The 13,550-nt window shown below is 52.5% G+C and overlaps 1 protein-coding gene across 2 annotated transcripts in view; it reads left to right on the forward strand.

Annotated features, from left to right (window-relative positions):
- The window catches only part of LOC116967789 (RAS guanyl-releasing protein 1-like), a 124,307-nt gene extending 113,181 nt beyond the window's left edge, over positions 1-11,126 (forward strand). For both annotated transcript variants that reach the window (XM_033014398.1, XM_033014399.1), the window contains exons 16-17: positions 8,390-8,670; positions 10,570-11,126. In XM_033014398.1, coding sequence (XP_032870289.1) covers positions 8,390-8,670; positions 10,570-10,782 — 494 coding nt within the window. In that variant the 3' untranslated portion in view covers positions 10,783-11,126. The remainder of the gene's footprint in view (positions 1-8,389; positions 8,671-10,569) is intronic.
- Positions 11,127-13,550: the final 2,424 nt, after the last annotated feature.

Here is a 13,550-nt window from a genome sequence, read left to right on the forward strand (position 1 = left end):
CACAACACACACACACACACACCCCACACACACACACGCACACACACACCCCACACACACACGCACACACACATTTACGCACAACACACATGAACACTGAAGTGTGCACATACACATGGGCATGGACGAACACACACACACGGACACGTTTACACAAAACCACACACAGGCCTACGCAGGACTGATCACAGTGTGTGTGTGGACGTGGGTACGTGTTTGTGTGTGTATACGTGTGTGTATGTTCGTGTGTGTGTGAATGTGAGTGTGCATGTATGTGTGTGTGCGTGTATGTGTGTTGTGTGAGTGTGTGTATGTGTGTGTGTGAGTGCGTGTGTGTGCATGTGTGTGTGTGTGCGTGAGTGTGCAGGTATGACTTATTAATGTCATGTTACTGAGACTCAGCGGATCAGGCAGCATCTGTGGAGGGCATGGATCGGTGACGTTTGTGATCAGGACTTTTTTGGTTTAGTTTAGAGATACAGCATGCAAACAGGCCCTTCAGCCCACTGAGTCCGTGCCGACCAGCGATCCTCACACATTAACACTATCCTACACACTAGGGGCAATTTTTCATTTTACCGAAGGCAATTAACCTACAAACTTGTGCGTCTTTGGAGTGTGGGAAGAAACCGGAGTATCCGGAGAACGTACAAACTCCGTACAGATAAGTACCGGTAGTCAGGATCAAACCCGGGTCTCCTACGCTGCAAGTGCTTTAACGCCCCTGTCCCACTTAGGAAACCTGAACGGAAACCTCTGGAGACTTTGCGCCCCACCCAAGGTTTCCGTGCGGTTCCAGGAGGTTGCAGGTGGTTGCCGGAGGTTGCAGGTAGTGGAAGCAGGTAGGGGGACTGACAAAAACCTCCGGGAACCGCACGGAAACCGCACGGAAACCTTGGGTGGGGCGCAAAGTCTCCAGAGGTTTCCGTTCAGGTTTCCTAAGTGGGACAGGGGCATGAGGTAACAACTCTATCGCTGCGCCACCGTGCCAGCCCTTTATCTGTGGCTGTCTCACTGAGTTCTAGTCTCTGCTCATTTTCATTTTAGCACTTCCTGTTGTGCTCATGTGCAGTATGACGTCGACACAAGGCAACGCAGATGCAGGTTGGCTAAAAAAAAAGTTACAAAGTGCTGGAGTAACCTTGTCTGAACTGTAACTGGAGTTGGGTGGCACGGTGGCACAGCAATAGAGTTGCTTCCCTACAGCGCCAACGACACGGGCACTCCTAACCTCCCCCCACCTATCCACACTCACCCAGTAACCCATCACACCATCTCACTCACACTCGGACACACAGAACAGTTCCGTTTATTGCCACATGTACAGCAAAAAGCTTTTGCAGCGCGCTATCCAGTCAGCGGAAAGACAATACATGATTACAATCGAGCCGTTCACAGTGTATAGATACAGGATAAGGGAGCAAGTAGCATTTAGTGCAAAGTTCAGCCAGCATCGTTCCGATTGAAGAAAGCGGGTGACATCTTGTCTCTGCAGTACACCTCTGAGTTTAGATTAGGAATACAGCATGGAATCAGGCCCTTCGGCCCACCAAGTCCGCACGGTAGAGTTGCTGGCTCACTGCGCCGGAGACCCGGGTTCGATCCTGACTACGGGTGCTGTCTGTACGGAGTTTGCACGTTCTCCCCGTGACCTGCGTGGGTTTTCCCCAGATGCTCCGGTTTCCTCCCACACTCCAAAGACGTGCAGGTTTGTAGGTTAATTTGCTTCGGTAAGTTGTAAAACTGTCCCCAGTGTGCGTAGGATAGTGTTAGTGTACGGGGAGATCGCTGGTCGGTGCGGACTCGGTGGGCCAAAGGCCCTGTTTCTGCGCTGTATCTCTAAAGCCACAGAAGGCAGTGGAGGCCAATCCACTGGATGTTTTCAAGATACAGTGAGATTTAGCTTATTGGGCTAACAGAATCGAGGGATATGGGGAAAAGGCAGGATTGATTTTAGATGATCAGCCATGATCATATTGAATGGCGGTGTTGACTCGAATGGCCAAATCCTGCACCTATTTTCCTGTTTCTAAGATAGCACAAGTGTGGTGGGCAGAATGGCCTCTGGCTGTGCGGTTAGGTTCTGCAAAACTTTTTTTGTGCAGAGACTGATCTTGTTTGTAACCTCAGAAGTCAGAATGCTGTGGTGAGCAAACAGCTTGTCTTAGATTGCATCTCATCTGACCCGACTGGACTAAATAACCCGTTCCTGCCTCTTCTTAACCATTTCCTGTCTGAATGTGGCTTTTTATAAGATATACGGTAGCAAAATTAAACACTCAATAATGAGATGGATGATTAGAGCCGCACAGCACAGGAACAGGCCCTTCGGCCCAACTCACCCATGCCGGTCACGGGCCTATTCGCCCAGATTTGCCCCAAATCCCTCTCAACCTTTGCTGCTCAGTACAAGTGTCTTTTCAATGTTAGAGTACCGACCTCAACTACTTCCTGTGGCAGTACGTTCTATATACCCACTGCACTGAGTGAAAATGTTGTCCCTAAATCTTTCCCCCCTTAAACCTGTGCCCCCTGGTTCTGAAAGATCTCTTTGGCTAATAAGGGCGGCACAATGGTGCAGAGACCCAGGTTCGATCCTGACTACAGGTGCTGTCTGTACGGAGTTTGTACGTTCTCCCCGTGACCGCGTGGGTTTTCTCCGGGTGCTCCGGTTTCCTCCCACACTCCAAACACGTACTGGTTTGTAGGTGAATTGGCTGGATATAAGTGTACATTGTACCCAGTGTGTGTAGGATAGAGTTAGTGTGATGGATGTATGGAACGAGCTGCCGGAGGATGTTGTTGAGGCAGGTACGATCTCAATGTTTAAGAAACATTTCGACAGGTGTGTAGATAGGGCAGGTTTGGAGGGATAAGTTGTGATTCACTGGATGTTTTCAAAAGAGAGTTAGATATAGTTCGTAGGGCTAATGGAATCAAGGAGTATGGGGAGATGGCGGGACTGTCATATGTTGATAGAATGGAGCAGCTGGGCTTGTACACTCTGGAGTTTAGAAGGATGAGAGGGTATTTTATTGAAACAAATAAGATTATTAAGGGTTTGGACACGCTAGAGGCAGGAAACATGTTCCCGATGTTGGGGGAGTCCAGAACCAGGGGCCACAGTTTAAGAATAAGGGGTAAGCCATTTAGAACGGAGACGAGGAAACACTTTTTCACACAGAGAGTGGTGAGTCTGTGGAATTCTCTGCCTCAGAGGACGGTGGAAGCCGGTTCTCTGGATGCTTTCAAGAGAGAGTTAGAGAGAGCTCTTAAGGATAGCGGTGTCAGGGGATATGGGGAGAAGGCAGGAACGGGCACTGTTTGGGGATGATCAGCCATGATCACATTGAATGGCGGTGCTGGCTCGAAGGGCCGAATGGCCTAATGGTCTACTCCTGCACCTATTGTCTATTGTCTATTGGCTCTGTCCAACACTGCTCGGCCCTTTGCTGCTGCCGATGGTGGGACTTGGACAGGAGAACGGAGCAAGCAGATCCTTGTTGGCGTTTGTGGGCAGGCCATGGTTGCAGTAGCCGAGGCTCAGTGCTGTTACTCATCGCACTTGCCTCTCAGCCCAGCACAGCCTCCCTCACTAACACCCTCTGCACAATAGACTATGGACAGTGGGGAGGGAGGGGGGTGGTGAGGGGGGGAGAGGGGGGGGGGGAGAACAATGGAGGAGCCGGCGTACTTTGTCATTTTGTAGGTGTCCTTTATGTAGCGACTATTTGCATACCTCATGTACGTGAGCAAAGTTTCACTGTGCCTTGTCACATGTGACTATAAAGTCATCCACTCCATTCCCGTCCACAATCCATTTCCACCAGACAGGCATGAAAGGCTGGAGTAACTCAGCGGGACGGGCGGCATCTCTGGAGAGAAGGAATGGCCGACGTTTCGGGTCGAGACCCTTCCTCAGATCCAAGCCGAAATGAACCGTCACCCATTCCTTCTCTCCAGAGATGCTGCCCGTCCCGCTGAGTTACTCCAGCTCTTTGTGTCTATCTTCGGTGTAAACCAGCGTCTGCAGTTCCTTCCTCAGCATTTCCACCATGGCAGGGCCTTCGGCATGCAGCCAATCTGGCCACGTGTCGTGGGGGTATCTGCACAGCAGGATCCCATTAGACTTAGACTTTAGAGATACAGCGCGGAAACAGGCCCTTCAGCCCACCGAGTCCACGCTGACAAGCGATCCCCCGCACATTAACACTATCCTACACACACTAGGGACAATTTACAATTTTTACCATAGATGATAAACCTACAAATCTGTACATCTTTGGAGTCTCGGAGGAAACCAGAGCACCCGGAGAAAACCCAATCAGGTCACGGTGAGAATGTACAAACTCCACACAAACAGCACCTGAAGTCAGGATCGAACCTGGGTCTCTAGCGCTGTGAGGCAGCAACTCTACCGCTGTGTCACCATGTCACTCCTGAAGGGCTCCTTCCTCAGTCCCGGCCTGAAACGTCACCTATCCATGTTCTCCAGAGATGCTGCCTGACCCGCTGAGTTCCTCCAGCACTTTGTGTCTATCTTTGGTGTAAAGCAGCATCTGCAGTTCCTCCAACCTCATCTATTGCATCCGCTGCTCTAGATGTCAGCTGCTCTACATTGGTGAGACCAAGCGTAGGCTTGGCGATCGCTTCGCTCAACACCTCCGCTCGGTTCGCAATAACCAACCAGATCTCCCGGTGGCTCAGTACTTCAACTCCCCCTCCCATTCCAAATCCGACCTTTCTGTCCTGGGCCTCCTCCATGGTCAGAGTGAGGACCTCTGCAAATCGGAGGAGCAGCACCTCATATTTCGCTCGGGTAGTTTACACCCCAGCGGTATGAACATTGACTTCTCGTCAATTCTTCCCTTCCCTCCCGCACCACCCCCTCCCCGGGCACTTTCCGTTGCAACCGCAAGAAATGCAACACCTGTCCCTTCACCTCCCCCCTCGACTCCATTCAAGGTCCCAAGCAGTCGTTCCAGGTGCGACAAAGGTTCACCTGTATCTCCTCCAACCTCATCTACTGCATCCGCTGCTCTAGATGTCAGCTAATTTACATCGGTGAGACCAAGCGTAGGTTGGGCGACCGTTTCGCCGAACACCTCCGCTCAGTCCGCCTTAACCTACCTGACCTCCCGGTGGCTCAGCACTTCAACTCCCCCTCCCATTCCCAATCCGACCTCTCTGTCCTGGGTCTCCTCCATTGCCAGAGTGAGCAACAGCGGAAATTGGAGGAACAGCACCTCATATTCCGTCTGGGGTCCTTGCGCCCTTATGGCATCAACATTGAATTCCCCCAATTTGGCTAGCCTGTGCTGTCCCCTCCCCTTCCTTCACCCTCTAGCTGTCTCCTCCCACCCTCCCATCCGCCCGCCCTCGGGCTCCTCCTCCTCCCTTTTTCCTTCTTTCTTTCCCCACCCCCCATCAGTCTGAAGAAGGGTTTCGGCCCGAAACGTCGCCTATTTCCTTCGCTCCATAGATGCTGCTGCACCCGCTGAGTTCCTCCAGCAATTTTGTGTACCTTCTCTAATTTAAGGTAGTCCCTACTCTCTCCTCCCCTTCCCAGCTCTCCCTCAGCCCACTGGCTCCACCTCTTCCTTTCTTCTTCCCGCCCCCCACCCCGCCACCCTCACATCAGTCTGAAGAAGGGTTTCAACCTGAAACGTCGCCTATTTCCTTCGCTCCATAGATGCTGCCTCACCCGCTGAGTTTCTCCAGCATTTTTGTCTACCTTCGATTTTCCAGCATCTGCAGTTCCTTCTTATTAGCTTTTACAGGGAGTTGCTGTTCATTGACTGGGCTGTTCGAGCTGACTTTGACTGCTTGCTTCAAGCTGAGAACCCTCCACAACCCTCACAAGCCTTTGTCTTTGGATAGTTTACTTTAGAGATACAGCATGGAAACAGGCCCTTCGGCCCACCGAGTCTGCGCCGACCAGCGATCCCCGCACACTAACACTATCCTACACACACTAGGGACAATTTACATTTATACCAAGCCAATTAACCTGCAAACCTGCACGACTTTGGAGAATTTATTTGTATTCCTGCTGTAATGTTGGCTGTCCCTGGATTTGTGTTGTAGACTTCTGAATTAGTACGGAGTCAGGGGTTATGGGGAGAAGGCAGGAGAATGGGGTTAGGAGGGAGAGATAGATCAGCCATGATTGAATGGCGGAGTAGACGATGGGGCGAATGGCCTAATTTTACTCCTGTCACTTGTGAACATGGCCATTGTCCATCCACCAGTGGGTTAGGTGGAAGATAGACACAAAAAGCTGGAGTAACTCAGCGGGTCAGGCAGCATTTCTGGAGAGAAGGAATGGGTGACGTTTCAGGTTGCGACCCTTCTTCTCAACCAGAAAGGTGACCTATTCCTTTTCTCCAGAGATGCTGCCTGTCCCGTTGAGTTACTCCAGCATTTTGTGTCTATCTTTGGCTTAAACCAGCATCTGCAGTTCCTTCCTGGGTCGATTCAGGACGGCTTGAATCTCCTTCAGGGGAGACTGTGGCCTCCATTGCCCTCTGCTGGGCTGAGACTGACAGTGCAGCTCCTTCACTCTGCACCGACATCCACAGGATCGTACTGCAGTACAGAGAGACACAAAGTGCTGGAGTAACTCAGCGGGTCAGGCAACATCTCTGGAGGAGGTGGATAGGCCGATGTTTCGGGTCAGGACCCTTCTTCAGACTATTTGGAGTCGAGAGGGGAGAAAACTGGCAGAGTGGTGGGGCCAGGACAAAAAAAGTTACAAAGTGCTGGAGTAACTCAGCAGGTCAGGCAGCATCTCTGGATCGTACAACCCAGCAGTATGAACATTGACTTCTCTAACTTCAAGCAACCCTTGCATCCCCCTCTCTCTCCGTCCCTCACCCACCCGAGTCATTTTACTGGGTTCACTGGTGTCTTGTTGAGTTTCATTGTCTGTAACTCATTTTCACCTAGCTCACAGCCAACAACGGACTGCTTCCTTTATCATACTTACTTTTCTGCAAATCTTTCATCCATTTGTTCTATGTCTCTCCACATCACTGTTTATATCTCTCGTTTCCCTCTCCCCGACTCTCAGTCTGAAGGAGGGTCTCGACCCGAAACGTCACCCATTCCTTCTCTCCAGAGATGCTGCCTGTCCCGCTGAGTTACTCCAGCAGTTTGCGTTGATCTCTGGAGAACGTGGATTGGTGGCAATCCGGGTCGGGACCCTTCCACAGACGGATAACTAACCAAGCGGGACAAAGCCTAGTGAGTGATAGGTGGATGCAGGTGAAGGAGATAGCGGGGGGGGGGGGGGGGGGGGGGGGGGTTGATCAGCAGACGGGTGGACAAGGGTCGGAGATGAAAAGGAGAGACAAAGGAAGGAGATGTAGAAAGAGGCGGAGCGCGATGGGAAGCCAGAGGAAAGGATGGGGGTGGAAGGGAAGGGGGAGGAGGTGAAAGGAGGGTGGGATAGTTGGAAAAATAGGGGTCCGTTCAGGTGGGGCACAGGGAGAGAGGTGCGGGGAGGGGGGTAACTTGGAAGTTAGAGAAGTCAAAGTTAGAGAAATCAATAATCTTACCACTGGGGTGCAGGCTGCCCAAGCGAAATATGAGGTGCTGTTCCTCCAATTTGCGTTTAGCCTCACTCTGACAGTGGAGGAGGCCCAGGACAGAAAGGTCAGTGTGGGAATGGGAGGGGGAGTTGAAGGGTTTGGCAAGCGGGAGATCAGGTAGGTTTAGGCGGACTGAGCGGAGGTGTTCGGTGAAGCGATCGCCCAGCCTGCTCTTGGCCTCACCGATGTAGAGAACATATGTAAAAAATACACGTAATGTTCCCTAATTCATCACTTTTTTTAACCAAAAGTAATGTATTCAATTGTTTGCAATAATATGTACAATAATAAAATGATTCAAAACAAAACTCACCACCGTAGTACAGGCAGAGAGGTGCAAGGTTGTGGGGAGGGGGGGTTTCTTGAAGTTCGCAAAAAGTTATTTAGCTCTTAGGGCTAAAGGAATCAAGGGATATGGGGAAAAAGCAGGAACGGGGTACTGATTTTGGATGATCAGCCATGATCATAGTGAATGGCGGTGCTGGCTCGAATGGCCTGCTCCTGCACCTATTTTTCTATGTTTTTGCTATGTTTCTAAGTCAGAGTTAGAGAAATCATGAATCATACCGCTGGGTTGAAAGCTGCTTAAGCGAAATATGAGGAGTTGTTCGTCTAATTAGTTGTACGCTGCCCAACCCATCCCAAGTATTGATGGGGTTGGGAACACAGGCAGCAATTCTACCGCTGCGCCACCGTGCCGTGCTCAGTTAGAGTGTAGTTTATTGTCACATGCAGTGAGGTACAGTGGAAAGCTCTTGTTGCCAGGGTGTGACCGTGCTCTCTGTCGACCCCCGCAGGCAGCAACCCCGACATCTTCGCCTATCCTCAGGTGGACGCCGCTGAGCTTGGGCACAACGGCCGCGACCACCCCCTGGCGCCGCCCGACCGCACGAGTGCCGCCCTGGCCCACCGCTCCACTCAGACCGAGCCCCCCCTCCCAGAGCCGCCGGACCCCGGCCCCAACGCCGGCGAGACGGGCGAGACCACGGGGCCCGCAACTCAGCCCACCGCCCCCTTACCGCCCCCCAGTAGCACGGACGTACAGCAGTGGGCACACAGGCTGCACCTGGCTGAACAGGTAAGGTGGGGGGAGGGGACAAGGAGGGAGGGGGGAGGGGGAGGAGGGGACAAGGAGGGAGGGGGGAGGGGACAAGGAAGGAGGGGGGGGAGGGGGAGGAGGGGACGTGTAAGAGAGGGGATGGGGGTGGAAGGGGAAGAGGGGTGGGGGGGTAAAGGAAGGGGGTGTAAGGCAGTGGGGACGGGGATAGAGGGAGATGGTTGGGGGAGAGAGGGGGGTGGAAGGGAGAGGGCGGTTTGGGGATGGTGGGTGGAAGGGTGCGTGGTGGAAGAGTCTGGTGGAAGGGAGTATAGGTGAAGGGGGGAGGGGAGGGTGTATTGGTGTGTGTAAGGGGGGGGGTTAAAGGTTGGGTGATGTCGGGAGGGGGTTGGAACTGTAGGGGGTGGGTAGGGTGGAAGGGAAAGGTTCCAGATTCCAGCATCTGCAGGTCATAGGTCAGAAGGTCATAAGGTCATGTTATAGGAGTAGAATTAAGCCACTCGGCCCATCAAATCTACACCAAAATGTTTGAGCCAGGATTGAATGGCGGAGTAGACTCGATGGGCCGAATGGCCTAATTCTACTCCTATAACTTGTGAATCATGGCATAAGTGATAGGAGTAGAAATAGGCCATTCAGCCATCCGCCATGCAATCATGGCTGATCTATCTCTCCCTCCTAACCCCATTCCCCTGCCTTCTCCTCATAACCCCTGACACGCGTACTAATCAAGAATCTATCTATCTCTGTCTTAAACATATCCACTGACTTGGCCTCCACAGCCTTCTGTGGCAAAGAATTCCACAGATTCACCACCCTCTGACTAAAGAAATTTCTCCTCATCTCCTTCCTAAAAGAACGTCCTTTAATTCTAAGGCTGTGACCTCTGGTCCTAGACTCTGCCACTAGTGGAAACAGATCAATGTATCTCCATCTTTGTTGAGCTGTCATCTCCATAACAACCAGACTGCACTTGCTGGTTGAAGAGATAAACACAAAGTGCTGGAGGAACACAGTGGGTAAGGCAGCATCTGTGGAGAAAAAAAAGATTGGTGCCATATGGGACCCTTCTTCAAGGGTCCCAACCCAAATGGTCACCCACCCATGTTCTCCAGAGATGCTGCCTGACCTGAGTTACTCCAGCATTTTGTGTCTATCTCTTCCAATGGACCTCCCACCTCACCCGACAAATCACTTTACAGTTTAGTTTATTGTCACGTGTACCGAGGTACAGTGAAAAGCTTTTGTTGCGTGCTAACCAGTCAGCGGAAAGACAATACATGATCACAATCGAGCCATTCACAGTGTACAGATACATGATAAGGGAATAACGTTTAGTGCAAAGTAAAGCCAGCAATGTCCGATCAAGGATAGTCCTAGGGTCACCAATGAGGTAGATGGGAGGTCAGGACCACTCTCTGGTTGTGGTAGGATGGTTCAGTTGCCTGATAACAGCTGGGAAGAAACTGTCCCTGAATCTGGAGGTGTGCGTTTTCACACTTCTGTACCTTTTACTCGATGGGAGAGGGGAGAAGAGGGAGTGGCCGGGGTGAGACTGGTCCTTGATGATGCTGCTGGCCTTGCCGAGGCAGCGTGAGGTGTAGATGGAGTCAATGGAAGGGAGGTTGGTCTGTGTGATGGTCTGGGCTGCGTCCACAATCCTCTGCGATTTATTGCGGTCTTGGATGGAGCTGTTCCCAAACCGTGCCGTGATGCATCCCGGCAAGATGCATCTGTAGGAGTTGGTGAGAGTTGTGTGGGGGGGGGGGGGGCATGCTGAACCCCCTACGCTTCTAAGGTGGGCGTTGGCGTGCTTTTGTGGCTGTTGCTTGGATCTGGGTGGTCCAGGAGGAGTTGTTGGCTGGTAATGTACCCCCCACCTCACTGTAACCCCCTCTCGTTCCCCCCTCATGCCCGCAGCGAGGAAGCCAGCTGGCGTTGGAGAACGCGGATCTACATCGAGCGAAGGCAGGGCTGGAGGAGGACAACGCCACACTGCGGCGGCAGCTCGCTGAGCTACGGGAGCGGCTGGAGAGGCTGGAGCGGAGGCAGGAGACCCTGGGACCCCCAGCAGTCACGCTAATCCTGGAGCAGATGGACAACATGCACGTGCAGCACGACTCCAACATCTGAGCGGGGAGTGTGGCATGGAAAACCCAGGCAGCCTTCCCCTCCGGCCAAACGCACACGCCCTCGCTCCCGCGTCAGTGGCTTCCCCACATCCCTCCTCTCGCCGGCATCGTCCGATGGGGACCACCTGGGTCGGCCGTCCGTTCAACTCCAGCGGCCGGAGATGGTGGGGCTGCCGGAGGTCACCAAGTCATGCCAGCTCCTTCCACGAGGCTGTGCCCAACACTGCCAGCTGCCCACACGAGACTGTGCCCAACACTGCCAGCTCCATGCACGAGGCTGTGCCCAACACTGCCAGCTCCATGCACGAGGCTGTGCCCAACACTGCCAGCTCCACACACGAGGCTGTGCCCAACACTGCCAGCTCCACGCACGAGGCTGTGCCCAACACTGCCAGCTGCCCACACGAGACTGTGCCCAACACTGCCAGCTGCCCACATGAGACTGTGCCCAACACTGCCAGCTCCACGCACGAGACTGTGCCCAACACTGCCAGCTGCCCACATGAGACTGTGCCCAACTCACGGCAGCTCCACGCACGAGACTATGCCCAACACTGCCAGCTCCTTCCACGAGGCTGTGCCCGACTGTCGCCAGCTCCACGCACGAGACTGTGCCCAACTCACGCCAGCTCGATTGCAGGATAGACTCTACCTTGCCAGTCCACACACACACGCGCACGCACGCACGCACCCACGCACGCACACACACACACACACACACACACACACACACACACACACTCCCATCCTCTTCCTTGATGTTGCCAAGCTTGCAAAGAATACAGAGAAGATTTACGAGGATGTTGCCAGGACTAGAGGGTGTGAGCTACAGGAAGTGTTTGAGCAGGCTGGGTCTCTATTCCCTGGAGCGCAGGAGGATGAGGGGTGATCTTATAGAGGGGTACAAAATCATGAGAGGAATAGATCAGGTAGACGCACAGAGTCTCTTGCCCAGAGTAGGGGAATCAAGGACCAGAGGACACAGGTTCAAGGTGAAGGGGAAAAGATTTAATAGGATCTGAAGGGTAACCTTTTCACACAAAGGAGGGTGGTGGGTGTATGGAACAAGCTGCCAGAGGAGGTAGTTGAGGCTGGGACTATCCCAATGTTTAATAAACAGTTAGACAGGCACATGGATAGGACAGGTCTGGGGGGGATATGGACCAAATACAGGCAGGTGGGGCTAGTGTAGCTGGGACATTGTTGGCCGGTGGGGAAGTAGGGCCGAAGGGCCTGTTTCCACACTGTATCACTCGATGACTCTATGACACAAAGGTTGGGGGATAAAGTATACGTGTCACATTCATCCAGAGAGAGGGGCAAAGATTAAAGGGGATATGTGGGGCAAGTGGGTGCCTGGAACGAGCTGCCAGGGGTGGGGGTGGAGGCAGATACGATAGTGGTGTTTACGAGGCTTTTAGACAGGCACATGGATATGGAGGGATATGGATCACGTGCGGGCAGAGGAGGCTGATTTCTCTTGGCATTATGTCGTCAGCACAGACATTGTGGGCCGAATGGCCTGTTCCTGTGCTGTACTGTTCTCTGCTCAGGCTGATCTGTAGAGGCATGACGAAGGAGCAGGATTCGAGATGTATTCAAGAGTTAGATTTAGCTCTTGGGGCTAACGGAATCAAGGGATAGGGGGAGAAAGTACTGATTTTGAATGTTCATATTGAATTGTGGGGCAGGCTCGAAGGGCCGAATGGCCTCCTCCTGTATCCCTCTCCCCTGACCTTCAGTCTAAAGAAGGGTCTCGACCAGAAATGTCACCCATTCCTTCTCTCCAGAGATGCCACCTGTCCCGCTGAGTTACTCCAGCATTTTGTGTCTACCTCCGATGGAACCCAGCATCTGCAGTTCCTTCCTGCACAGTTCTCCCACCGGGAACAGGACACGGTTATTTATCTCCCTTCACCCATTGCCAACACGGAGGGCTGGAAGCGACGAGGAGGGAGGATCAGGAGCCAGGAGGCCGTGTTCTCCTCACCGACCCCAGCGTTCAACGCGACCGACGAGGATTTGTACTCAGTTCATCAGGCGTACAACAGCGCTGGATCCAGCTGCGACAGTTTTTTGTAGATATATTGCTAAATAAAGCTCATTTTTTATTCTGTAGCAGTGAAGATTCTTGCTGGAAGGACTCGGTGTGTCAAACAACATCTGTGTGTGGGGGGGGGGGGGGGGGGGAGTTGTCGATGTTTTGGGTTAAAACCCTCCAGAGTGCAAATAACCAGGATAAATGGCTCAGTGGTAGAGTTGCTGCCTCACAGCGCCAGAGACCCAGGTTTGATCCTAACTACGGGTGCTGTCTGTACGGAGTTTGTACGTTTCGCCTGTGACTGCGTGGGTTTTCTCCGGGTACTCCGGCTTTCCTCCCACACTCCAAAGACGTGCAGGTTTGTGAGGGTTCGGCTTTGTAGCTGGCGTTACGCCCCACTCTGTCACAGAGTGAAAGAGACACAGAGAGAGACAGATAGATAGAGAGGGACAGAGAGACACAAGGAGAGAGAGAGACTCAGAGAGAGACAGAGAGATAGACACAGAAAGAGAGACAGATAGAGAGAGACACAGAGAGAGAGAGAGACAGAGAGAGAGAGAGAGAGAGAGAGAGACACACACACAGAGACATCGACTGCTTACACCACTGATAACTGACATAAAGTTTGGAATCTCCCCTCCAAAAGAAATCTCCATCCAGAACCAGGAAACATTATTTTAATTTTATTTAAAAATAAAAAAAATGTCTTTGTGCTCACAGCCCTGAGT

Source organism: Amblyraja radiata, chromosome 41 (assembly GCF_010909765.2).
Source record: "Amblyraja radiata isolate CabotCenter1 chromosome 41, sAmbRad1.1.pri, whole genome shotgun sequence".
Lineage (NCBI taxonomy): Eukaryota > Metazoa > Chordata > Chondrichthyes > Rajiformes > Rajidae > Amblyraja > Amblyraja radiata.